Raw genomic sequence first — 27,523 nt, 5'->3', positions numbered from 1 at the left:
CTGGGTGTCATCTAAAAATTTACTGATCTAGTTTACCAGATTATCATCCAGGTCATTGATGGATCTAGGACTCTTCCCTGTGGCACATCATTAGTCTCTTCAGAATCAGGTTTAATATCACTGGCATGTGGTGAAATTTGTTGTTATGCAGCAGCAGTACACTGCAATACATAATAATAAAAACTGCAAATTAAAGTATATATTGCAAGAAAAAGTTTGTGATCTGTTTTCAATTACCTGGTTTTCTGCATTTATCACTCATAAAATGTGAATTGATCTTCACCTCAGTCACAATAAGACAAACACAATCTGCTTAAACTAATACCAGACAAATAACTGTACTCATCAATGATGGATACACCATTTAAATAATCATAGTCTATGGTCACAAAAATATATGAACCTCTGGGGTAATGCCTTCTACAAAAGGTATTTGGAGTCAGATACTCCAATCAGTGAGATAAGATTGGAGGTGTGGGTGTAGAGGTACTTGCCCTATAAAAAACACACACAAAATCAGTTACTGACAGTCTGCTCTTGTCAAGAAATATCTGTTTATGTGGACCAGGCCACAATCAAAACAACTTTCAGAGGACCTTAGAAGAAGAATTGCAGAGATGCATGAAGCTGGAAAAGGGTACTAAAGCATTTCTAAAGACCTGGGTGTTCATCAGTCCACCATAAGGGAAATTGTCTACAAATGGGAGGAAACTCAGTCGTGTTTCTACTCTTTCCTAGGAGTGGGCATCCTACAAAGATCACATCAAGAGCATGACGTGTAACACTAAAGGAGGTGAAAAAGCCAGGGTAACAGCACAATACCTACAGAAATCTCTAGAACTTGCTAAGGTCTTTCTTCATGTATCCACAATAAGAAAAATATTGAACAAGAATTGTGTTAGAACCATAGAACATTACAGCACAGAAACAGGCCTTTTGACCCTTCTTGGCTGTGCCAAACCATTTTTTCTGCCTAGTCCCACTGACCTGCACCTAGACCATATCCCTCCATACCCCTCTCATCCATGTACCTGTCCAAGTTTTTTTTAAATGTTAAAAGTGAGCCTGCATTTACCACTTCATCTGGCAGCTCATTCCACACTCCCACTACTTCCTGTGTGAAGAAACTCCCACTAATATTCCCTTTAAATTTTTCCCTTTTCACCCTTAACCCATGTCCTCTGGGTTTTTTCTCCCCTAGCCTCAATGGAAGAAGCCTGCTTGCATTCACTTTATCCATACCCATCATAATTTTGTACACCTCTATCAAATCTCCCCTCATTCTTCTACGCTCCAGGGAATAAAGTCCTAACCTATTCAACCTTTCTCTGTAACTCAGTTTCTCAGGTTCCGGTAACATCCTTGTAAACCTTCTCTGCACTCTTTCAACCTTATTAATATCCTTCCTGTAATTACGTGACCACAATTGCTCACAATACTCCAAATTTGGCCTCATCAATGTCTTATACAACCTCACCGTAACATTCCAACTCTTATACTCAATACTTTGATTTATAAAGGCCAATGTACCAAAAGCTCTCTTTACTACCCTATCTACCTGTAACGCCACTTTTAGGGAATTTTGTATCTGTATTCCTAGATCCCTCTGTTCTACTGCACTCCTCAGTGCCCTACCGTTTATCTTGTATGTTCTACCTTGGTTTGCCCTTCCAAAGTTGTACTCAAGTTGTACAACTTCACAGTTGTCTGCATTAAACTCCATCTGCCATTTGTCAGCCCATTTTTCCAGCTGGTCCAAATCCCTCTGCAAGCTTTGAAAACCTTCCTCACTGTCCACTGCACCTCCAATCTTTCTATCATCAGCAAATTTGCTGATTCAATTTATCACATTATCATCCAGATCATTGACATAGGTGACAAATAACAATGGACCCAGTACTGATCCCTGTGGCACACCACGGCCACAAAGGAAACCACTGTTCTCCAAAAAATACTGCTGCACTTCAAGTTTGCAGAAGGACACCTGGATGTTCCACAATGCTTCTGGGACAATATTCTGTGGACAGATGAAACAAAAGTTGAACTTTTTTGCCAGAAATGCACACCTCTGTGTTTAGCAGAAAAAAGGCACTGTACACCAATACCAAAACCTCATCTCAACAGTGAAGCATGTGGAAGGAGCATTAGGCTTTGCTGCTTCAGGGTCTGGACAGCTTGCAACCATTAAGGGGATAATGAATTCAAAATTGTATTAAGACATTTTACAGGAGAATGTCAGGGTAGTGTTAAGTCACCTGAACCTTCACAGAAGTTGGATGATGCAACAAGACAATGATGCAAAACACAAGAGTAAATTAACAACAAAATGGTTGAAAAAGAAGAAAATTCGTGTTTTGGAATGGCCAAGTTAAGAGTCCGGACATTAACCCAATTGGGATGCTGTTGCATAGATGACCTGAAGAGGGCTGTTCATGCAAGGTATTCCAGATCTGAAACAGTCTTGTATGGAGGAATGATCTCAAATTCCTCCTTGCCACTGTGCAAGTCTGATCAGCAGTGACAGGAAATGTTTGGTGGAGGTTACTGCTGCTAAAGGAGGTTCCACCAGTTATTAAATACAAAGTTTTTCCAGCCTGGACTGTGAATGATTAAAAATTATTCAATAAAGATATGAAAAGTACAATTGCTTGTGCTTTATTCGTTTAGGCAGATTGTATTTGTTTATTATGTTAACTTAGATGAAGATCAGACCATATTTTATGAGTAATAAATGCAGAAAACCAAGTAACTGTAAAAGGTTCACAAACTTTTTCTTGCATATAAAAAGTTAATTTAAATCAGACTAAAAATAGAAAAAAGTAGTGAGGTTCATGGGTTCAATGTCCATTTAGAAATCTGATAACAGAGGGGAAGAAGCTATTTTTAAATCATTCAGTGCGCCCTCTTCAGGCTCCTGTACTGCCTCCCCAATAGGGCCATATTCACAGTAATGGGATCCTTAATGATAGATGCCGCCTTTTTGAAGCATTGCACGTTGAATAAAGTCAATTCAATTCAACTGAAGATGCTGGTGAGGCTCGTGCCCGTGATGACTGAGTTCACAGCTTTTGTCTGCTTATTTCAATACTGAGTAGTGTCCCTGCCCTCCAACCATACCAGATGGTGATGCAGCCTGTTAGAATGCTCTCCATAGTACATCTTAGAAATTTGCACACCAAACCTCCTCAAACTCCTAATGAAATAGAGCCACTATTGTGCCTTCTTTGTAACTGCATCAATATGTTGGACCCAGGAAAGATCCTCAGAAAAGCTGATACCCAGGAAATTGAAATTGCTCACTCTTTCCACTTTTGATCCCTCACCGAGGACTGGTGTGCATTCCCTCATCTTGCCCTTTCTTTAGTCCACAATTCTTTGGCCTTACTGATGTTGAGTGCAAGGTTGTAGCTGTAATACCACTCAGCTAGCTAATCGATCTCACAGATCGGTTAGGTACGACCTTCCCTGCACAAGGCCAAGCTCTATCTCTAATCTATCCAAATATAGTGGATCCTGGTTAAATGGGATTCACTGGGACCAGTACATTTTGACCCAAATAGCCGAAGCTTCGTGGAAAGGTATAAAGGTATAAAAAGACAAACTACTGAGTAGCAAATTATATATTTGAATAATACCTTAGAATACTCTCAATACTACTACTACATACTATAAAACTGTATTAGTTCCTACCAGTTATCGACAGAGGAATTCATCTGCCATGTTGCTTTGAGTGACTATAAATGAACAAGATCAGCGCAGACATCTAGTCTAGCTAATGGACTGCTTTCAAATAGTTCCTTTGAATTTTGCTGCTTTGCCTCCTTATTATAGATGCTGCATCCTTCTCCTGAGTAAACACGGAAGCAAAAAAAAATGATTTAAGATCACCTGAACTCTTTTGGCTCCATTCAGAGATGGCCACTCTGATCTCCCAGAGGATCAATTCTGTCCCTTGCTATCCTTTTACCCTCATCTGTGGAAGCCCTTGGGGTTCTCCTTATTCTTGTCTGCCAGAAAAACCTCATGCCTTCTTTTAGCCCTCCTGATTTACTTAAGCATTCTCTGCATTTCTTATCCTCAAGTATTTTATTTGCCATTCTTATTTTTTTCTACACACCTTTTTCTAGCGAGGACCTTAATATCTGTCGAAAACCTAAGTTTCCTAAGCCTTATTCTGCACTCAAAATTTCACTTTTTATGGCCTCCACCAACCAAGTACAACTTTGCAGGAAAAAAACCTTTCCCGATGTTTGCTCAATCCTTTCTGACGCCATCAAAATTGGGCTTTCTCCAATTTAGAATCTCAGCCTGAGAATCAGACCTATTTTTTTTCCATATTTACTTTGAAACTCTTAGCATTACAACTACCAGATGCAAAGTGCTCCCCTACACAAAATTCTATCAACTGGCCTGTTTCATTCCCTCTTAGATCTTGTATCACACTCTCTCTATCTGGGACCTCTGTGTACTGATTAAAGAAACTTCCCTGAAAACATTTCACAAATTCTATCTCATCCAGCCCTTTTACAATGTGGGAGATCCAGTCAATATATGGAAAGTTAAAATTACTGTTACCACAATCTGTTGTTTCATTGCAACAGTCTGCAATCTCTTTACAAATTTGCTCCTCTAAATCCCGTGGATAGTAGGGTGATTGATAACATAATCCCATTGATGTGGTCATGTTATTCTTATTACATAGTTCCACCCATATAGCCTCAGTAGACAAACTCTCCAGACTGTCCTGTCTGAGCATTCGCGTGACATATTCCCTGTCTAGTAAAGCCTCTTCTCCCCCTTTACTCCTTCCCACTCTATCACGTCTGAACGAAAAGAAATCAGGAACAGTGAAGCCCCTCCTGCCTCTCCCACAGCTAAGTCTCACTAATGTTCATAATTCCCACGTGCTGATCTAAGCTCATCTGCCTTTCCCACTATACTCCTTGCATTGAAGTATACACAACTCAGAACATAAGCTCCACTGTGGTCAACCTTTTGATTCATATGTAGGTTTAACATCTTTCCCCACAAAAACTCTATTATCTGCTCTTGTGCCTAGGTTTCCATCTCTCTGCAACTCTAGTTTAAACACAGACTTTGCAAGACTAGCAAACCTTTCTGCAAGGATATTAGTCCCCCTCCAGTTCAGGTGCAAACCGTCTGAACTGTACAGGTCCCACCTTCCTTTGAAGAGAGTCCAGTGATCCAAAAATGTGAAACCCTCCCTCTTCCTACACTTTCCCCTTAGCATCTATGGGAAAGAGTAAACAGTCGATGTTTCGGGCCGAAACCCTTCATCAGGATAGACAACTGATCAAACTTCAAACATTGACTGTTTATTATTTCCACTGATGCTGCCTGGCCTGCTGAGTTCTTCCAGCATTTTGTGTGTGTTGCTTTGGATTTCCAGCATCAGCAAATTCTCTCATGTTTGTGACCCAACTCTTTGACTCACTTTGCAGGACCTCGTCACCCGTCCTAGCCATTTCATTACTGATGTGGACCATGACCTCTGGCTACTTCCCCTCTCACTTCAGAATGTTGTGGACTCACACCTAGATGTCCCTGACCCAAGCACCAAGGCAACACACGATCTGAGAATCTTGTTCTCATTGAGAGAACCTCCTGTCTGTTCCCCTAACCAGGGAATCCTCTATTACTACAGCTTGCCTCTTCTCCTCCTTCCCTTCTGAGCCACAGAGTCAGACTCAGTGCCAGAGACCTGACAGTTGTGGCTTTCCTCTGCTAGTTCATTCCCCCCACCCCACAGCAGTATCTAAAGTCATATATGTTGTTGAGAGCAATGGCCACAGGGGTACTCTGCACTGGCTGACTATCCCCTTCTCCATCCTGATAGTCACCCAGTTACCTGTGCCCTGCTCCTATGGGACAACTATCTCTCTATATGATCAATCCCTCAGCCTCCTGAATTTTCTGGAGGTTATCCAGTTTCAGTTCCAATTTGTTAATATGATCTGAAAGAAGCTGCAGTTGGATGTATTTCTTGTGGGTGTAGTAGTCATAGTTCCCTGCCTTCCCGCATCCCGCAAGAGGAGCATTGTACTATCCTGCCTGCCATCCCCACTGTTCCAACCGTGCAGAAAGCAAGAAAAGTTAGACAAAAAAAAACTTCCTATAGCCTTTGCCTCTCATCACCAAAACCTGAACTCTCTGCGGCTCTAACACTGGGCCACTCCCAAAATGGTCATTCTGTTGAAACACAAGCTTCTTTTTATTGGCTTTGTATCTGCCCTCACTGTGGAAGACACTAGCAGTGTGCCAGAGGTCCGTGAGTGTCAGGGAGCAGGGGTGTGCACCATTGCTATTACAAAGGAAAAAATGCTAGACCATCTCAAAGGTCTTAAGATGGATAAGTCACCTGGACCAGATGGACTACATCCCAGAGTGCTGAGGGAGGCTGGTGAAGAAATAACGAATGCATTGGTCGTGAGCTTTCAAGAATCACTTGATTCTGGCATGGTCCCAGAGGACTGGGCAATTGCAAATTGCCCTCCACTCTTTAAGAAGGGAGGAAAGCAAAAGACAGGAAATGATAGGCCAGTTAGCCTAACCTCAGTTGCTGGGAAAGTGTTGGGAGTCTATCATTAAGGGTGAGGCTTTGGGATATTTGGGGACTAATGATAAGTCAAAGTCAGCATGGTTTCTGTATAGGGAAATCTTGCTTGATAAATCAGTTACAGTTCTTCGAGAAAGTAACAGGCAGGATGGACAAAGGAGAAACAGTAGATTATTTACTTGTAATTTCAGAAAGCATTTGATAAGGTGCCACATGAGGCTGCTTAACAAGATAAAATCCTGTGGTGTTACAGGAAAGATACTGGCATAGATAGAGGAATGGCTGACAGCCAGGAGGCAGTGAGTGGGAATAAAGGGGGTCTATTCTGATTGGCTGCCAGTGACCACTGGTGTTCCGCAAGGGTTAATATTGGGACTACTACTTTTCACATTGTTTGTCAATGATGGCTTTGCAGCAAAGTTTGTGGATGATGGAGGGGTAGGTAGTGCTGAGGAAGCAACGCGATTGCAGCAGGACTTAGACAAATTGGAAGAATGGGCAAAAAGTGGCAGATGGAATATAGTATTGAGAAATGTGTGATAATGCATTTTGGTAAAAGAAACAATAGTGCAGACCATTATCTAAATGGGGAGAAGGTTCAAACATCAGAGGTGCAGAGGGAGCCCTTGTGCAAGACTCCCAGGATAATTTACAGGTTGAGTCTGTGGTAAAGAAGGCAAATGCAATGTTGGCATTTATTTCAAGGAGAATTGAATATAAAAGCACAGAGATAATGCTGAGCCTTTATAAGACACTAGCAAGGCTGCTCGCGAGTATTGTCAACAGTTTTGGGCCCCATAGCTCAGAAAGGATGCATTGTTATTGGAGAGAGTCCAGAGCAGGTTCAGAAGGATGATTCCAGGAATGAAGGGGTTAACATATGAGGAGCATTTGGCAGCTTTGGGCCTGTACTCACTGGAATTTAGAAGAATGCGGGAGGGATCTCATTGAAACCTACCAAATGTCGAAAGAACTCGTTTAGTTGGATGTGGAGAAAATGTTTCCTATGGTTGGGATATCCAGAACTAGTGGGTACAGCCTCAAAATTGAGGGGCGACCCTTTAGAACCGAGATAACGAGAATTTTTTTTAGCCAGAGAGTAGACAATCTGTGGAATACTCTGCCACAGACTGCAGTGGAGGCCAAGTCTGTTGGTATATTTAAGGTGGAAGTTGATAGTTTCCTGATTGGTCAGGAAATGGCAAGAAGACAGGTGTATGAAGTTTAAAGGGATCAGGGATCAGCCATGTTGGAATGACAGAGCAGACTTAATGGGCTGAATGGCCTAATTCTGCTCCAATGTCTTATGGCTCCTGCAAACTGCCCCATTATACACAATCCAGCATCTCATCGGGTACTATGGCGCACAGACCATCCTAATTACCTCTGCTCACTTCTTTTGAACTCTTGCCCGCTCCACAATCCAATGTCTTTTTGGGAACTGTGGGGTTAGAAAGCATGAATAAAGAATAGCTTTGACTTTGAAATAAAAATCAAAGACCTTTATTTCTTATTCAGTTTTTATTGCTTTACAGTAGTCAAGCAGCCACCACTAACCTACTAAAAATATTGTAAATATCTTTATGAGAAATAAGCTTACATGCTCATGTGCAAACGTTTCTTGCCGACAAGTACGGTCACATACCAAGCGTTCCTCTCTCTTTTCAATTACTTTCTTTCGAATTCTGTAAAAGTAACAATTTCACAATAAGCTGAAACTGCTCCACAGGAAAGCAAACAGTTATGACTTTCACAACCTCCAAATGATTCCACATTTTCTGCAGAAGTGCATTCTAAATGTTACTCATTCTTCAAAAGGAAATTTTTACAATGCTTGCTTTATTTTGGCCAATAGTTTATGTCAACCTGCATATATTAATCTAAACAATCTGTGTTTCTCTTTCACATTCTACTTATTTTACATCATTTGTTAGTTTAGACTAGTGGTTCCAAAATTTTTTTTTGGGAGTGTTACCACCTCTTTAGCTCTGAGGGCACATCCCCTGTGCTCCTTCTGCCTTTCTGGCCATTACATAAAATCTGGAAAGAATTTTGATTTATGAAACACAATGAAGGGGCTAATTCAAAGCAGTGACAAATAATTACAAAAATAATTCAAATCTATTGAAAACTATAAATAAAGTTAGATAATTCCTGTAAAAACAACTTTCATCAGCAATCTAAGTGTGTACATCAGAGGTTCAAGTATTCACTGCTGCATTGCTTTTTCACCTTTCAATGATGAGCTTGGTGCTGTGATATCAGGTTCTCAATATCAGTCAGGCTGAATGTCACTCAGGACAACTGTTACGTTGCCCTTAAAGAAGATAGGCGACTGCACAGAGAACGTTCTGCACAAATATAATATTCAACAAGCAACAAAGAACAGCTTGGCCTTTTTCCACAAAGCAGGATAGCCTTCAGAGTCTTGGTATGACTTTTTGAACCTCAGCTTCAGCTCAAAGCGATTTTGTAGTGAGATCAGATCTTCACCATTCTTCCTGTTAATTCCTCAGTCCAAGTGTTCAGAACTGGATTTATTACTCAATCTGGAATTTGGATTGAGAGAAGGTACGATAGCGCAGTGGTTACCAAACCTTTTACAGTACTGTGCCCTCTTCACTGTGTAAGACTACCAAAGTGTAAAACCTCGCAATCATCTGCATTAAAGGGGCAACTATTTTCTAAATAGAGAAAATACAAAAAAAAATGAGGCGCAAGGGGAGCTGGGAGTCCTTGTGTAAGATTTCCTAAAGGTTAACTTGCAAGTTGAGTCGGTGATGAGGAAGGCAAATGCAATGTTAGCATTCAGTTTAGAGGACTCAACTATAAAAGCAAGGACGTAATGTTGAGATTTTTTTAAGCACTGGTGAGGCCTCATGGAGTACCGTGAGCAGTTTTGGACCCTTCATCTTAAAAAGGATGTGCTGAATCTCAAGAGGATTTGAAGGAGGTTCACAAACATAATTCTAAGCTTGTATTCACTAGAATACAAAAGAATGAGGTGACCTATCAAATGGCGAAAGGCCTTTATTGAGTGGATGTGGAGAGGATGTTTCCTATGGTAGGGGAGTCTAAGAGCAAAGGACACAGCCTCAGAATAGAGGTATGTCCTTTTAGAATGCAGATAAGGAGGAATTTCTTTAGCCAAAGAGTGGTGAATCTGTGGAATTTTTTGCCACAGGGAGCTTTGTCTTTAAGGTAGAGGTTGATAGATTTTTGATTGGTCAGGGCATGAAGGGTTATGGGGAGAAAGCAGGAGATTGGGGCTGACAGGAAAATTGGATCTTCCATGATGAAATGGAGTAGCAACTGATGAGCCAAATTTTGCTCCTATATCTTATGGTCTTATTTACTGTTTTAAAGAACCAAGAGATGCTGATTTGTACAAGCTAGCAGTGTCTACCAGCCCAAGGAATTGGTGGTTATAAGACACTTGATACCAAGGACTAAGTGAATTTTTGTGGTTAAGAAGGGCGCTACTTGGGCCATCATTGGACAGGAGTGTTGCACATACACTCCTGATACACCTGGGAGCATCAACAATTTAGCTGTGCGTATCCAGCTAGAAGCTGACAGGGTTAAGAGACAGGGCAGGAGTTAAATAAGACTCCAAATCACCATGAGAACCCTTTAGCTGGGTTTACTCTTTATTAGTTATAATATTCTCTGCAGCTTCTAATATCTTGCCTGAGATCACTCCGCAGAGCAATGGCCCACAGAGCAGCTGCATCCATCATGATACAACAGCCAGTTGCACCGATAAAACGTCAGTTTCCTAACACTCGATCTGCTTCTTAATTTGGAACATGGAAGGCCCAGACAGAGAAAAAGAATACAGTAGAAGAACAATCATGTAAATAATCTAAAACAAAAACCATAGGGAGCAATCTTGGATTAAAAAACATATATATTTAACTAACTAACTATGTGCCTCTCAAGTGTTTTGGATTGTCAGACTTCCTCCCTTCACTAAATATTTCACAGAAAAGCTGCACATCATTTTCCTAGGCTAGCTGTTGGCAGTTTAATGATAGGATAAAGCAAGTCCTGAGAATGGGGATTTAAGGAACCGAATTAGAGACCAAGTGATACATCAGAGACTGAGAGGCCATCGAATGGAAAAAGGGATGAAGCCGACGGTTTTCAAATCACTGCTTATCCTCAGGTAGCCTCCTCGCTCTTGGAAAATCTCACACAACAGCTGCTGCTACAAAACTACAAAAAATTAATTACAGGGATTAAACTACTATATTTGCATTAACAAAATTTACATTATTGGAATATTGCCAAAATCAACAAGCACGGGTGCCCAGTGTTACCAGTCCTGTTCAACTAGGAATTCCTAATGCTGACAACCCTGCATCTTCACCCTGCCACTGCCTCATTAAACTTGCACCACAGACAGACAGGGAATCCCAGATACCAGTCAAATATAAACATTGCCTTTAATCCCAGGCAATCTGCTTGAATCTGGACAAAACAGTCTCTGAGCAATCATATTTTCTATGTAATAGGGAAGAGGATTAAGACACTCTCCATATAATACAGGGATTCCAGTGATTTAAGAAACCCTATAAACAAAAAACAAATTAAGATCACATCCTACTTGCAGGATTGAGAAGTATCCATTATTACTGAGAAGATGAAGGCAGGGAAACAGCAGGTTTAACAGATAATCTAGAAAGGATGGCTAACTTGGCTCCCTGACTCTTAAGGATGCATGTGTAGCAGTGTGCTACACGCAGCGCTAAAATTACGACACGGAGTCGGTAACTGCAGTCGAAGGAAAAAACTTTATTCGAAATCTTCAGCCTCACTTTTAAGCCTCCCTCAACCTGCCCCCCATGGCGCAGAAGCTCCAAAGCTCTGTGCTCGCAAACCCCCGTAGGCTATCTAATTGTGAGTCGGTTCGGATGTGCCAGGAAATGGGTCGCCACACATGGATATTAAACATTTGCCCTCAATTTCCTTCACTATTTTAGGATTGAAAATTCCCTTCAAGTCAATAGTTAGAATTACTGATGTTTTTAAACACTAAAAAGTAAACTGAAACATACTGTAATGTGATCAGATCTGTATCTTGAGGAATGACATCTGTACTGGGTGTCTTCTCTGAGCAATCCAGCGTATCTATGCTGTTCAAAACAAACAAAATATTGCAAGTAAGTCATTCCAAATACAAAACTACTAATGGAAACTCTATTAGTTATGTCCTCCTGAGGTATCAACTGCTATGAAATTTGTCCTGATTGAGAAAACTGGAAGTGAGCGAGACAGCTGATATTCAACATGAGTTAAACAGCCTTCTTATAAATTTACTGAAAAAGGCGTAATTACAATAATACAATACTATGGTACTTTGAAGTATCTTGCCAAATTAGATACTTGTTTTCAGAAATACAAGAAATCTTTATTTTGTCTCCAATGTTTGTGATTAGCAGGGCAAGCACCAATGAATGGCAAAACTTAAGTTCAAGGGGGATATTAGAGGAAGGTTTTTTACTCAGAGAGTGGTTGGTGCATGGAATTCACTGCCTGAGTCAGTGGTGAAGGCAAATAAACTAGTGAATTTTAAGGGACTACTAGACAGGTATATGGAGGAATTTAAGGTGGGATGTTATATGGGAGGCAGGATTTAAGGGTCGGCACAACATTGTGGGCCTAAGGGCCTGTACTGTGCTGTATTGTTCCATGTTCACTTGGTCTATCTCAGACACTTCTCTCCCCTTTCTTAATCTCTTGGCCTCCATCTCTGAAGACTGACTGTCCACTGACATCTTCTATAAACCCACTGACTCTCATAACTACCTCCATTATACCTCTTTCCACCCTGCCAAATGCAAAAATGCTATTCCCTATTCCCAGTTCCTCCATCTCCGCTGCATCTGCTCCCAGGATGAGGCTTTCTGTTCCAGGACATCTCAAATGTCCTCTTTCTTTAAGGATCGTGGTTTCCCTTCTGCCGTCATCAATGATGCTCTCACCTGCATCTCCTCCATTTCCCACACTTCGGCCCTCACCTCATCCTCCTGTCACAACAGGGACCGAGTTCCCCTTGTCCTCACCTACCACCCCATCAACCTCCAGATCCAGCATATTATCCTCCGCAACTTCCGCCACCTTCAACAGGACCCCACCACTAAGCACATCTTTCCCTCTCTACTCCTCTCCACTTTCCGCAGGGATCATTCCCTCCGCGACTCCCTGGTCCACACGTCCCTCCCCACAGATCTAAGTGTCCCTACACCTCCTCTCTTACCACCATTCAAGGCCCCAAACAGTCCTTCCAGGTGAGGCAACACTTCACTTGAGTCCGTTGGGGTAATCTATTGCATCCAGTGCTGCCGGTGCGGCCTCCTCTACATCGATGAGACCTGACACAGATTGGGGGACCGCTTCGTCGAGCACCCCCGCTCCGTCTGCCACAACAGACAGGATCTCCCGGTAGCCACCCACTTCAACTTTGCTTCACATTCCCATTCAGTTATGTCCATACATGGCCTCCTCTACTGCCGTGATGAGGCCAAACTCAGGTTGGAAGAGCAACACCTCATATACCGTCTGGGTAGTCTCCAGCCCCTTGGCATGAACAATTCCCTCCTCCTCCCTTCCCCCATCCCAGTTTCACTCTGCCTCTCTCATGATTCTGCCTTCTTCTACTAGTGTTTTCCCCCTACATTCCTTCTTCACCTTTCCTGCCTATCCCCTCCCCCCACCCCTTGATCTTTCCTTTTACTGGTTTTTCACCTGGCACCTACCAGCCTTCTCCTTCCCACCCTCCCCCACCTTCTTTATAGGGCCCCTGCCCCCTCCCTCTTCAGTCCTGACGAAGGGCCTCGGCCTGAAATGTTGACTGTTTGTTTCCACGGATGCTGACCAACCTCCAGCGTGTTGTTGCAATTGGGATGATGTTGGAAAATGACACAGTCAGTGACAGCAAGCTGAATATACAGGACAGGCAGAAAAACAGCAGGAAGCAAGGAAAGGCAAGTGAATTAAATGCACTAACTTCAATACAAGAGGTCTGACAGTAATAGTGGGTGAATTTACAGCTTGGTAAATTATATTATTTTTATTATTATATTATTATAACTGTGATATTATTTCCATTATAGTAAATGGCTATGGAAGGAATAGGACTGGCTGCTTAATGTTCCAGGGTACAAGCGCTTTAGGTGGGGTAGAGGTGAGAAGGGGTGGGGAATTGTATTTTTGATTAAGGGGATTGGCACAGAAGCACACAAATGAAATTACTGATGGATCGTCCAATGAGGATCTATAGCTGAACCTGTGAGTACGAAGCAGATAATCACTTTGCTGGGGTTGTACTATGGGCCCCCAAATAGTCAACAGGAATTAGAGGAGTAAAATTATAGGGATACTGTAAAGTACTGCAGGAATAATAGGGTTTAACTTATACTGTGACTTTTTATTAGGGCTTAGATGGGTGAAATTTGTTAATCACGTTCAGGAAAGTTTCCTTGGACAACATATAGTGGGCCCTACAAATGGGCAAGGCATATCTCAACCTACTTTTGGGTAATAGAATAGGACAAGTGACTGTGGTGACAGTAAGGGAGCACTTTGGGACCTGTTACCTCACTTCTATTAGTTTTAAGACAGTTATGGAAAGGGACTGAACTGATCAATAGGTTTAAGTTCTAAATGGCATTTTGACAATATGAAACAGTGTGCTATGTTTCTTTGGAGTAGGTTGTTTCTCAGTAAAGGAACCATAGGGTGGTAGGTTCCCGTCCACCACCACTCTCCTCCACCTAGCAGTATTTGTCCTCACTCCAAATAATTTCTCCGTTGGCTCTTCCCACTTCCTTCAAACAAAATGTGTCGCCATGGACATTTGTAATGGGTCCCAGCTATGCCTCCCTGTTTGACATCTAGTCCATCCACCACTTTTCCTACATCACATTGACTACTGCATTGGTGTTGCTTCCTGCACTCATGCTGAACTCGTAGGCTTCATCCACTTTGCCTCCAACTTCCACCCTGCCCTCAAATTTACCTAGTCCATTTCTGACACCTCCCTCCTCTTTAACTTGTCTATTGCAAACCCAGGACTCTCACTGCAGGAGGAACACAGACTCTCACAGCTACCTGAACTACCACCCTGTTACTTGTAAAAATGCCAACCCTTTTCTTAATTTCTCCATATCTGCCACATCTGCTCTCAGGGTGAGGCTTTTCATTTCAGAACGAAGGAAATGTCATCCTTCTTCAAAGAAACGGGCTTTCCTTCTTCCACCATTACCACTGTCCTTAACCGCATCTCTTCCAATGCGCACATATCTGCTCTCACCCCATTCTCCTGCCACCCCACCAGGATAGGGTTCCTCTTGTCCTCACCTACTACCCCACCAGTCTCTGCATCTAGCACATAATTCTCCACAACTTCCGCCATCTCCAACGGGATCCCACCATCAAGCACATCTCCCCATCCACCTCCACTTTCTGCTTTCCGCAGGGATTGTTCCCTACATGACCCCCTTGTACATTCATCCCTCCCCACTGATCTCCCTCCTCACACTTATCGTTGCAAGTAGAACAAGTGCTACACCTGCCCCTACATCTCCTCCCTCACCACCATTCAGGGCCCCAAACTGTCCCTCAAGGTGAGGTTACACTTCACCTGTGAGTGTTGGGGTCATATAGTGTCTGGTGCTCCATGGGGCCTCGTCTATATGGATGAGACCCAACATGGATTAGGAGATTGCTTCACTCTATCTGCCAGAAAAAGCATGATCTCCCAGTGGCATTTTAATTCCACTTCCCATTCTGATATGTTCATGCATGGCCTTCTCCACTGTCGTGACGAGGCCACACTCAGGTTGGAGGAGCAACACCTTACATTCCATTGGAGTAGTCTCCAACCTGATGGCATGAATATCGATTTCTCAAACTTATGCTAACGTCCTTCCCCATCTCCTTTTCTCCTTGCCTGCCCATCGCTTCCTTCTGGTGCTCCTCCCCCCTTTTTTGTTCCATGACCGTTTGTCATCTTCTATGTGAATTCCTCCCCCCCCCCCCCCCTTCTCCAGCCCTGTATCTCTTTCACCAGTTAACTTCCTGGCTGTTCACTTCATTCCTCCTTCTTCATGTTTCACCTATCACCTCTCCTCATCCCTCCTTTGAAATGTACAGGTCAGCTACAGGCAGCCGGGATCCAGTGAATCCCTGGAGGAGTATGGGGGTAAAGGAATGTTCTCAAAGAGGAAATCAGAAGGGCATGAAGCACCTTTGGAGAATCCATAGAGATTTTATCGGAGTATTCAGGAAACAGGATTAGGGAAAGAAGGCAGTGCACCAAAGGGGTGAATTTTGTGTGGCACTGCACAGTATGGGCAAAGTCCAATCGATACAACAGCATATTGATCACTTGAGCAGACAAATGACAAATCTGGGCAAGTGTAACATGTTGAACTTCAAAGTAAAACAGAAGTATAAAATTCAATTAGGGTTATTGATATACAGAGGGAAACTTGGTTGCGTCCATGAAAATGCAAGATGAGTAGATAGGCTGGTAAAGGTGGTGCAGGGCATGCTTTCCTTCATCAGTCACGACCTTGAGTATAAAAGTTGGTAAGGTACATTACAGCTGTAGAAAACTGATCAGGCCACTTTTAGATTACTGTGCTGTGCTACATTCAGGGATATTGAAGTGGTTCACTAGGAATGTTGCTTACATTTGAAATTATTAACTATTACACGTTGGGTAAACGGTCCTGATGCAGGATCTCAGCCCACAATGTCAACTGTACTCTTTTCTATGGATGCTGCCTGGCCTGCTGAGTTCCTTCAGCATTTCGTTTGGTCACTTGGATGGTTTTCACTGGAGCATACGAGGTTGTATAGGCCAACATAAGTATATAAATTGAGAGTGTTTTACCCAGGACAGAAATATTTTGCATATATTTAAGGTGAGAGTAGGCAATTTTAAAAGTGATCTACGAAGTAGTTTTTCAGAGGGTGGCAGGTGTCTGGAAGACGCTGCTGGGGACGTTGGTAGAAGCAGATCTGAGAAGGGTTCATATGGGATGTGGAATTTGTACACAGAAGACCCTCGATAGACATTTTAGACTGAAAGGATGTTTCCGTGTACTATCATGATTTCGCTCCCACATCTGTAGTTCTATCACACCAAAGCAACGGTGTTATTACCATTCACTCTCCTACTCCTACCCCAGTCACCCTAGCCCTGTGTTTGGATCCTGCTCTCACCCGCACACCATCTGCAGTTCTTCCACCATGTCCGTCGGGAGGCCCAGCTCGTCAACCATCTGCTGCCCCATCTCCACGTCCTCTTTATTATCCAACGCTAGGTACATCCTCTTTAGTTTCTCTCGCCACAGACTGCCGAAGGAACCGACGTTGAAAGATTTTGTATTTATGTCTGTCAACTCATAGTCAGGAGCGTTGTTGAAAACCGACACTGAGGCGGTGCTGACCTCGCTCGGCCCCGCCGCCATGTTTTGATTTGGTTGGAATGTGGCCTGGAACACAAAGGATTGTGGGAATTCAATTCTCTCCATGGAAACGATTGCGTCATCCAACCGCGCCAGGATCTCCCTATGACGCTGTTCGTTTGAAAACTCGGGGCTGAGTTTTCAAAGGTGTAATTAAAGTGAAAAACAATTTAAAATTTATTTGGGATATTGATTGAGAATTTGAAATAGACACTACTGTAAATGCTGGTGTGGCAGCAGCTGTGGAGCGAGAGCCAGTTAACGTGTCGTGTTAAGAGCCGACATGATCCAGAAGCGAAACGTTCCGCCAGGGAGTTAATGCAAGTCACCATCACCCCTTGGTTTACCGCGTTCCTTGCTTGAATTTTAAAAATATCAGCTAGAGCGACGGTTCTAATGTGACTAATCGAACAATGAAGAACGGCTTTGAAATCAGTTTTATATGACGGATGTCGTGAAATTTGTTCTGCAGCAGCAGTACGGTGCAATACAAAAAACTATAAACTACAACAAGAAAGGTATTAAAAATTAAATGAGTAGTGATAAAATAGTGAGGTAGTGTTGAAGGGTTTGTTCATAGGTCATTCACAAGTCCTGATGGCGGAAGGGTGTTCCTAAAACGAGGAACGTATGTCCTCAGACTCCTGTAGCTCCTCTCTGATGGTAATAATAAGTCCTTAGTCATTAGCTATGGAATCTGAACCAGGTTTAATATCACTGGCATATGTCGTGCAAATCATAATAGAAAAAATAATATATATTTTCCATATATAATTAAATTATATGTTAAAAAGTATTCAGATAGTGTTCGCGGGTTCAGTGTCCATATTGGATTCGAATGGCAGGGGAAGAAGCTGTTCCTGAATCACTGAGTGTATGCCTTCAGGCTCCTGTATCTCCTCCCTGATGGTAACTGAGAAAAGGGCATGCCCTGGGTAATGGGGGTCCTTAATGATGGACTGCCTTTTTGAGGCATCATTCCTTGAAGATGTCCTGGATACTACAGAGGCCCATGGTACAGCTGACTGAGTTTACAATTCTCTGCAGCTTACTTCGATAATGTGCAGTAGTCTCCCCAGCTAGTAATGCAACCAGTTAGAATGCTCTCCAAGGTACATACGTAGAAATTTGTGAGTGTTTTAAGTGACATACCAAATCTCCTAAAACTCCTAATGCAACATAGCCACTGTCTTTCCTTCTTTGTAGTTGCATTGATATATTGGGTCCAGGTTAGATCCTCAGAAATATTGACACCCAGAAACTTGAAATTGCTCACTCTCTCCACTTCTGATCCTTCTGTAAGGACTGGTGTCTGTTCCTTCATTCACGCCCTTTCTGAATTCCACAATCAATTCTTTGGTCTTACTAACATTGAGTGCAATGTTGTTGCTGTGACACCACTAAACCAGCTGATAAATCTCACTCCTGTCACCATCTGAAATTCTGCCTACAATGGTTGTATCGTTAGCAGATTTATAGATGGTGTTTGAGCTGTGCCTAGCCACACAGTCATGGGTGTAAAGAGAATAGAGCAGTGGGCTAAGCACCTATCCCTGAGGTGTGCCAGTGTTGATTATTAGTGAGGTGGAGAAGTTATTTCCGATCTACACAAACTGTGGTCTTCCGGTTAGGAAGTTGAGGATCTAGTTGCAGGTGAGACAGAAGCCCAGGTTCTGGAGCTTTTCAATCAGAACTGCAGGAATGATTGTGTTAAATGCTGAACTGTAGTCAGTAAACAGCATACTGGACATGGGTATTTGTATTGTCCAGAAGGACAGCCAATGGAATTATGTCTGCCATGGACACTGTGATGATAGACAAATTGCAGTGGGTCCAGGTCCTGCTGAGACAGGAGTTAATTCTATCTATAAACAACCTCTCAAGCACTCCATCATCGTAGATGTGAGTGCTACTGGATGATAATCATTAAGGCAGCTCACCGTGCTCTTCTAGGGAACTGGTATAATTGTTGCCCTTTTGAAGTGGGTGGGAACTTCTGACTGTAGCAATGAGAGATTGAAAATGTCTTTGAACAACCCTGTCAGTTGGCTGACCCAGGTTTTCAGAGCATTACCAGGTACACCTTTGGGGTCTATTATCTTGCCGGGGTTCACCCTCTTGAAAGACAGCCTGACATCAGCCTCTGAAACAGAGATGGCAGGGTCACAAGGTGCTGCAGGGATCCTCATAGCTGTATTTTCATTCTTTCTTCCAAAGTGAGCATAAAAGACATTGAGCTCCTCTGGGAGTGAAACATCACTGCCATTCATGATGTTGGGTTTCGCTTTGTAGGAAGTAATGGCCTGCAAACCCTGACAGAGTTGTCTTGCATCCGATTCTGCCTCCAAGCTCACTTGGAATTGTGCCTTTAGCTCTTGAAATAGCCATCCACCAGTGGTACTGTAGTTGGTTTCCTTGTACAGCTATGGGTTGCCAGACTTCAATGCCACTGATCGAGCCCTCAGTGGACTCGAAATCTCCCGGTTCAGCCATGGTTTTTGATTTGGGTATGTACAGCAAGTTCTCATAGGCACACACTCATCCACACAGGTTATAATGAAGTCGGTGTCAGCTGTGGCATATTCATTCAGATTTGAAGATGAATCCTTGAACACAGTCCAGTCCACCAACTCAAAGCAGTCCTATAAGCGCTCCTGAACATCCCTTGTCAATACCACCTTCTTCCTCACTACTGGTGCTGCACTCTTCAGTCTCTGAAGTGATCAGACTTTCCTAGTATGGCCATGGGATAACATGGTGAGCATTCTTGATGGTGGTGTAACAGTGGTCTGGTGTGTTGGTTCCTCTGGTTCTACAAATCATTTTTTGGTAATAATTATTTTGGGACTTTTTCAAACTGACCTGGTTAAAATCCATCAAAATGATGCAGAAGTGAACAGGAAGTGCTGTTTCATGTGTGTTGATTACATCGCTCAGTTTGTATAGAAACAGTTGTACACTGGGCTGAGGTGGGATTTACACTGCTACCAAGATGATCACTGAAATCTGCTGCAGATAAGATGGACAGTACTTGGTCACAAGCTGTTGCAGGCCTGATGAACAGGACTGGGATAGAACCAGCATGTTTGTACACCACAAGGAGTTGGTCATGAGGCATACTGTACCCCTTCAGGCTTTGAAAGACTAGGTGGATGTCAGCTTTTTGAGGAATCTCCTTTTCTCAGGGTGTCCTGAATGCTGGGGAGGCTAGTGATCATGATGGAACTGGCTAAAATTGTAATTCTCTGTAACTTTTTCCAGTCTGTGCAGTGGCCCTTCCATGGCCATGGAGATGTAGCCAATTAGAAAGCTCTCCACATTACATCTGTAGAAATTTGCGAGAGTCTTGGGTGACATACCAACTCTCTTCAAGCTCCTTATGAAGTATAGCCACTGATGTGCCTGTTCATTGCATCAGTATGTTGGGCCCAGGATAGGTCTTTAGAGATGTTGACACACAGAAAACTGAAACTGCTCACCCTTTGTACTATTGAATCCTCAAAGAGGGCTGTTGTGTGTTCGCTCGACTTCTTCCTGAATCCACAATTAACTAGCTGGTGATACTAGTGTTGAGTGCAGGGTTATTATTGTGATAGCGCTTAACCAACCTTCTTCATCACCCTCTGAGATTCTACCAACATCAGTTGTGTCATCGGCAACTTGATAGATGGCATTTGAGGTGTACCTAGCCATGCATTCGTGGATATAGAAAGAAAGAGTCAAGCAGTAGGCTAAGCATGCATCCTTGAGGTGCACGGTGTTGATTGTCAGGAAGGAGGAGATGTTTTTTCTGATCCACGTAGACTGTGTCGTCCAGTGAGAAAGCCAAGAATACAGTTGCAGAGGGAGGTACAGAGGACCAGGTTCTTAAGATTTTGGATTAACACATGGGACAAGCATATGGTCAACTGCCAGCAGTGGTTCCCTGCTGTTGTGCTTTAGAGAAATTGACTGCCAAAAAGAGGCACCACGGTAGCCTAGCAGTTAGTGGATGCTATTAAAGCTTGGCACTCTGGAGTTCAGTTCCAGTGTCCTCTGTAAGTCCTTTCTGTAGAATGCGTGGGATTTCCCTGGGTGCTGCAATTTCGGCCTGTCGTTGGGATCAGTTTTCGAGAAAATGATGGAGTCCTTCACTATGTATGTGATAATAGACCTTTTTTAAAAGTTATAATGCAATAAAGCAAAGTCATCGTAGCTTGGTGTGCCTGGGAAGGAAAGTTCCCATGGTTGTATTTTTGATTGGCAGAGAGCTTGGTGCAAGTAGTATTGCTTGGGCTTTAACTACAGGGATCTAAATGATCAATTGCTGAGTCTGAGATTTTTACTGGTGATGAAATGCCAGGTGGAAATGTAAGCGGCCAAAAGGATATATTGCATGTCTTTTCCACAAACCTAATAAACATAGATTTAAAGTGAGAGGGGTAAGTTTTAAAAGGGAACTGAGGGGCAACTTTTTATTGTGCAGATACAAAGGCAAGTACAAAGGCATCATTTGAGGAGCATTCAGAAAGTGACATGGAGGGCAGGGACTCAGATGTTTGGGGGATGAATGCAAGAAATTTGTACTAGCTATGTGAATGAAACGGTCAGCAATGATTTGTTGAGGAAAAGGGTCTGTATCCCTGCTGCATTACTCTATGATATTATAAAGGCATAACAGTACGTTTATCGAGTGGCTAAGGACCAATATAGTATACGCAAAGGTATTTATCCTCAGCTGAAACAGCAGAGCAAAATATTTTTTTAAATAGAAGTAGCAATTATCCAAAACTACATTTTATCGAAGAGTTTTCAGTGATATCAGAACAATTGAAATCTAGAATGCACACAATAAGGCAACACTGTAGTGGAGCGGTTACCTAACACTATTTAAGCACCAGCAATCCTGGCTCAGATCTGCTGCTGTCTGAAAGGAGTTTGTGTGTTTTCCACATCATGGTTTCAGCACTTAAGTTACAGAGAAAGATTGAACAAGTTAGGTCTCTATTCATTGGAGCGTAGAAGGTTGAGGGGGGATTTGATCGAGGTATTTAAAATTTTGAGAGGGATAGATAGAGTTGACGTGAACAGGCTGTTTCCATTGAGAGTAGGGGAGATTCAAACTAGAGGACATGATTTGAGAGTTAGGGGGCAGAAGCTTAAGGGAAACACGAGGGGGTATTTCTTTAGAGAGTGATAGCTGTGTGGAATGAGCTTCCTGTAGAAGTAGTAGAGGCCAGTTCAGTTGTGTCATTTAAGATAAAATTGGATAGGTATATGGACAGGAAAGGAGTGGAGGGTTATGGGCTGAGTGCGGGTAGGTGGGACGAGGTGAGATTAAGAGTTCGGCACGGACTAGGAGGGCCGAGATGGCCTGTTTCCATGCTGTGATTGTTATATGGTTATATATGGTGTGAGTTTCCTGTGGGTGCCCTGGTTTCGTCATACATTCCAAAGATGTAGAGGTTAGTAGGTTAAATGGTCACATGGGTGTAATTGGGTGGCACAGGCCTGTTATCCTGCTGTCTTTGTACAGAAAAGAAAAATATGCAATAAAGAAGGGGTAGGGAATCATGCTACAATTTATAAACTGTGGTGATAACTCATCTGTAGAACTGTACCGTTTCAGTCTCATTGCCTTTATTGACTGATCCCTGAGATGAGCATGTTGTCTCATGGAAAAACATTAAAATCAGACCAGACCTGTGCTCTTTGCAGTTCAAAGGAATGAAGTGTAATCTGGATTGAAACAAAAGATTGCAAACACAAGTGTCCAAGGGAGCTCAGATGAATGGATACAAGATTATCTTCCCTTGGAGTAAGAGCTATAAACTCAAGATAAAGGTTGGATATCTAAATTGAAGTCTGAAAGAATTCCTTCAGCTGGAGGCTTAAGTATTCTAAAGTTCTATCCCTATGGATTGTAGGTACTTACTAGAAAGGTTGAAGATGATAAATCTTGAACTCCAGATTGTCTGGGGAAATGGAGGTGAAGTAGAGAAGATCCAACAGGTTACTCCTGCTGTTATATTTTGAAGTAGTATTCAGTCAAAAAATATGTTGGAGAGATAAAATCATGTGTTAACACCACATATGTGGAAACTGCACCTGGGGTCTGGATGTCGTTGAGAGGCAGAATGTATGTAAGAAACTTGTGGAAGTTAATTAATGTCTGATGATTTTTCTGCTGGATAGCTAAGAATGTAACTGGGACAATTCTTCCCACACAAGATGGATAATGCTGGAGAAAGGTGTCAGATTGACCATCTCTAACAACGAGGTGGAATAGGTTGCTGCAGCTACAATCACAAAAGTTACTTTGATGAGATTAAATTGTGGGATAAAGAAGTATTTTTATCTGACTGGTGAAAAGCTCTAACTGCCAAAGTATAAATAGTGTGAAATGAAAAAAAATAAACACGCATGCATGCAACAACCTTCAGAACTGCTCATGATTTTAAAATCTGGAGTAACTTTTTGTAGTAAACTTGAAAAGTTTAAACAGACAGCTTTTGAAGTATTATTGAAGGAAATCAGTCATATCATCAAAACAACTTAATTTTACAAAAATATTTGCTGGAGGAACTAGATTTAACAGTGGACTGGAAGCATATTTAACTTGTGGAACCAGCGGCAGACTCAGAGTAACATAAAATGCTGGAGGAACTCAACAGGTCAGCCAGCATCCATGGAAATGAATCAAGACCATAAGGAGAGGAACAGAATTAGGCCATTCAATCATGGCTGATCCTTTTTTCCCATCCTCAGCCCCCCGCCCTGGCCTTCTTCCTGTAATCTTTAATGTCATGTTCAATCAAGAACCTATCAAGCTTAGCCTTAAATACACCCAATAACTTGGTTTCCACAGTCACCTGTGGCAACAAATTCCACAAATTTACCACGCTTTGGCTGAAGAAATCTCTCTGCATCTCTGTTTTAAATAGACACCCCTTTATCCTGGGGCTGTGCCCTCTTGTCCTAGACTCCCCCACCATGGATGTAGAGGTGGAAGGATGGGTGAGTAAATTTGCGGATGACGTGAAGATTGGAGGAGTTGTGGATGGAGCTGTAGGTGGTGGAAGGTTACAAGAGGATATAGACAGGCTGCAGAGTTGGGCAGAAAAATGGCAGATGGAGTTCAATCCGGACAAGTGTGAGGTGATGCATTTTGGAAGGACAAACCAGAAGACTGAGTACAGGATTAATGGTCAGTTACTTAAGAGTGTGGATGAACAAAGGGACCTTGGGGTTCAAGTCCATACATCTTTCAAGGTTGCTGCACAGGTTGATAGGGTAGTTAAGAAGGCCTATGGGATGCTAGGCTTCATTAACAGGGAGATTGAGTTCAAGAGTAGAGAGGTCATGTTGCAACTCTATAAATCTCTGGTGAGACCGCACTTAGAGTATTGTGTTCAATTCTGGTCACCTCATTATAGGAAGGATATGGAAGCTATGGAGAGGGTGCAGAGGAGATTTACCAGGATGTTGCCTGGTTTGGAGAACAAGTCATATGAAGCAAGGTTAGCAGAGCTGGGACTTTTCTCTTTGGAGCGTAGAAGAATGAGAGGGGACTTGATAGAGGTCTACAAGATTATGAGAGGCATAGAAAGGGTGGATAGTCAGTACCTGTTTCCCAGGGCAGCAATAGCAAACACCAGAGGGCATATGTACAAAATTAAGGGAGGGTAGTTTAGGGGAGACATCAGGGGTAAGTTTTTTACACAGAGGGTTGTGAGTGCCTGGGATGGTGCCAGGGATGGTGGTGGAGGCTAAAACATTAGGGGTATTTAAGAGCCTCTTGGACAGGCACATGGATGAAAGAAAAATGGAGGGTTATGGGGCAGTGTGGGTTTAGTACTTTTTTATTAAGGATTATATGGGTCAGCACAACATGGAGGGCTGAAGGGCCTGTACTGTGCTGTGGTGTTCTATGCTTCTATGGGAAGCATCCCTTTCACATCTACTCTATCCACGCCTTTCAACATTTGAAAGGTTTCAATTAGATCCTTCCTCATCCCTCTAAATTCCAGCAAGTACAGACCCAGAGCTATCAAATGTTCCATGTATAACCCTTTCATTCCTAGAATCATCCTTGTGAACCTCCTCTGGACCCCTTCCAATGCCAGCACATCATTTCTTCAATGAGGAGCCCAATACTTTTCACATTACTCAAGGTGAGACCTCACCAGTGCCTTATAAAGCCTCAACAGCACACCTCTGCTCTTGTATTCTAGACCCCTTGAAATGAATGCTAACATTGCATTTGCCTTCCTCATCACTGACTCTATCTACAAGTTAATCCTTAGGGTGTTCTGCCCAAGGACTCCCAAGTACCTTTGCATCTCAGATTTTTGAATCTTCTCCCCGTTTAGAAGGCTGTATGCCAAAGTCCAACGATTTTTGAAAGATCTTGCTAATGCCGCCACAATCTCTACCTCTACCTCTTTCAGAGTACAGTTTATCTGGTCTGGGTGACTTATATATCCTTAAGTCTTTCAGCTTTTTGAGCACCTTCTCCCTTGTAATTGTAACTGCACTCACTTCTCTTCCTTCACACACTACAACATCAGGCTTATTGCTAGTGTCTTCCACATGAAGACTGATGCAAAATACTCATTTAATTCATCAGCCATGTCCTTGTCCCCACTATTATTTCTCCAGCCTCATTTTCTAACAGTCCTATATCCACTCTCCTCTCTTTTTTATTTTTAATATACTTGAAAATATACTTTTTCTATCCACCTTGATAATGTTTGCTTTCATATTTCATATTTTCCCTCTTAATGCTGTATGATTTTAATAGCTTCCCTATCTTTTGTTGCATGCCCTCTCTTTTGGACTTACATTAGCTTTGACTTTCCTTGTCAGCCATGGTTGGACGATTTTGATATTTGAGTATTTTTTCATTTATGGAATACATCTATCCTGCACCTTCCTCATTTTTCCCAGAAAATCACATCATTGCTATTACAAAGGAAAAAGTGCAAGGCAAACTCAATTTAAGGTGGATAAGTCACCTGGACCAAATGGACTACATCCCAGAATCCCAGAGACATGAGCTTTCAAGAATCAGTTGATTCTGGCATGGTCCTGGAGGGCTGGAAGATTGCAAATATCACTCCACTCTAAGAAGTGAGAAAGGCAAAATCGAGGAAATGATAGGCCAGTGAGCCTAACGTCAGTGGTTGGGAAAGTGTTGGAGTCAATTATTAAGGACGAAGTTTCGGGGTACTTGGAGACAAATGATAAAATAAGTCAAAGTCAGCATGGTTCGTGTAAAGGGAAATCTTGCCTGACAAATCTGTTGGAGTTCTTCAAGGAAGTAACAAGCAGAGTGACAAAGGAGAGGCAGTGGATGTCATTTACATGGATCTTCAGAAGGCATTTGCTAAGAAGCCACACATGAGGCTGCTTAACAAGATAAAATCCTATGGAATTACAGGAAAGATACTGGCATGGATAGAGGAATGGCTGACAGGCAGGAGGCAATGAGTGGGAATAAAGGGCCTTTTCTGGTTGGCTGGCAGTGACTAATGGTGTTCCTCAGGGGTCAGTATTGGGACTGCTACTTTTCAGATTGTTTGTCAATGTCAAGTCAAGTCACTTTTATTGTCATTTCGACCATAACTGCTATGTACAGTGCATAGTAAAAATGAGACAACGTTTTTCAGGACCATGGTGTTACAGGACAGTACAAAAACTAGACTGAACTACGTAAAAAAACAACACTGAGAAAAAAAAACAACTACACTAGACTACAGACCTACCCAGGACTGCATAAAGTGCACAAAACAGTGCAGGCATTACAATAAATAATAAACAGGACAGTAAGGTGTCAATACAGGCTCTGGGTATTGAGGAGTCTGATAGCTTGGGGGAAGAAACTGTTACATAGTCTGGTCATGAGAGCCCGAATGCTTCGGTGCCTTTTCCCAGATGGCAGGAGGGAGAAGAGTTTGTATGAGGGGTGCATGGGGTCCTTCATAACGCTATTTCCTTTGCGGATGTAGTGTGTAGTGTAAATGTCTGTGCTGGCAGGAAGAGAGACCTCGATGATCTTCTCAGCTGACCTTACTATCTGCTGCAGGTTCTTGCAATCCGAGATGGTGCAACTTCTGAACCAGGCAGTGATGCAGCTGCTCAGGATGCTGTCAATACAACCCCTGTACAATGTGACGAGGATGGGGGGGGGGGGGGGTGGGAGATGGACTTTCCTCAGCCTTTGCAGAAAGTAGAGATGCTGCTGGGCTTTCTCTGCAATGGAGCTGGTGTTGAGGGACCAGGTAAGATTCTCCGCCAGGTGCACCAAGAAATTTGGTGCTCTTAACGATCTCTACCGAGGAGCCGTTGATGTTCAGCAGGGAGTGGTCGCTCCGTGCCCTCCTGAAGTCAACAACCATCTCTTTTGTTTTGTTCATATTCAGAGGCAGGTTGTTGGCTCTGCACCAGTTAGCCACTGCACCTCCTCTCTGTAAGCTGACTCGTC

At 42.7% G+C, this 27,523-nt stretch overlaps 2 protein-coding genes across 6 annotated transcripts in view; one reads left to right on the top strand and one right to left on the bottom strand.

The window, feature by feature from the left end:
• snapc3 (small nuclear RNA activating complex, polypeptide 3) overlaps positions 1-27,523 on the bottom strand; it is a 74,750-nt gene that overhangs the window by 32,038 nt on the left and 15,189 nt on the right. For all 5 annotated transcript variants that reach the window (XR_009512232.1, XR_009512233.1, XM_059970131.1 and 2 more), the window contains exons 2-4: positions 16,814-17,085; positions 11,638-11,715; positions 8,178-8,262 (exon numbers count right to left, since the gene is read on the bottom strand). Coding sequence is in view for 3 of the 5 variants with exons in the window: in XM_059970131.1 (XP_059826114.1) it covers positions 8,178-8,262; positions 11,638-11,715; positions 16,814-17,061 (411 nt within the window). In the remaining 2 variants the exon portion in view is untranslated. The remainder of the gene's footprint in view (positions 1-8,177; positions 8,263-11,637; positions 11,716-16,813; positions 17,086-27,523) is intronic.
• LOC132394244 (tetratricopeptide repeat protein 39B) overlaps positions 17,219-27,523 on the top strand; it is a 411,030-nt gene continuing 400,725 nt past the window's right edge. Inside the window, exon 1 of the mRNA XM_059970126.1 lies at positions 17,219-17,576. Coding sequence (XP_059826109.1) covers positions 17,501-17,576 — 76 coding nt within the window. The 5' untranslated portion in view covers positions 17,219-17,500. The remainder of the gene's footprint in view (positions 17,577-27,523) is intronic.

This window comes from Hypanus sabinus, chromosome 5, assembly GCF_030144855.1.
Source record: "Hypanus sabinus isolate sHypSab1 chromosome 5, sHypSab1.hap1, whole genome shotgun sequence".
In the NCBI taxonomy this organism is placed as follows: domain Eukaryota; kingdom Metazoa; phylum Chordata; class Chondrichthyes; order Myliobatiformes; family Dasyatidae; genus Hypanus; species Hypanus sabinus.
This window is presented reverse-complemented; position numbering and strand designations above follow the sequence as displayed.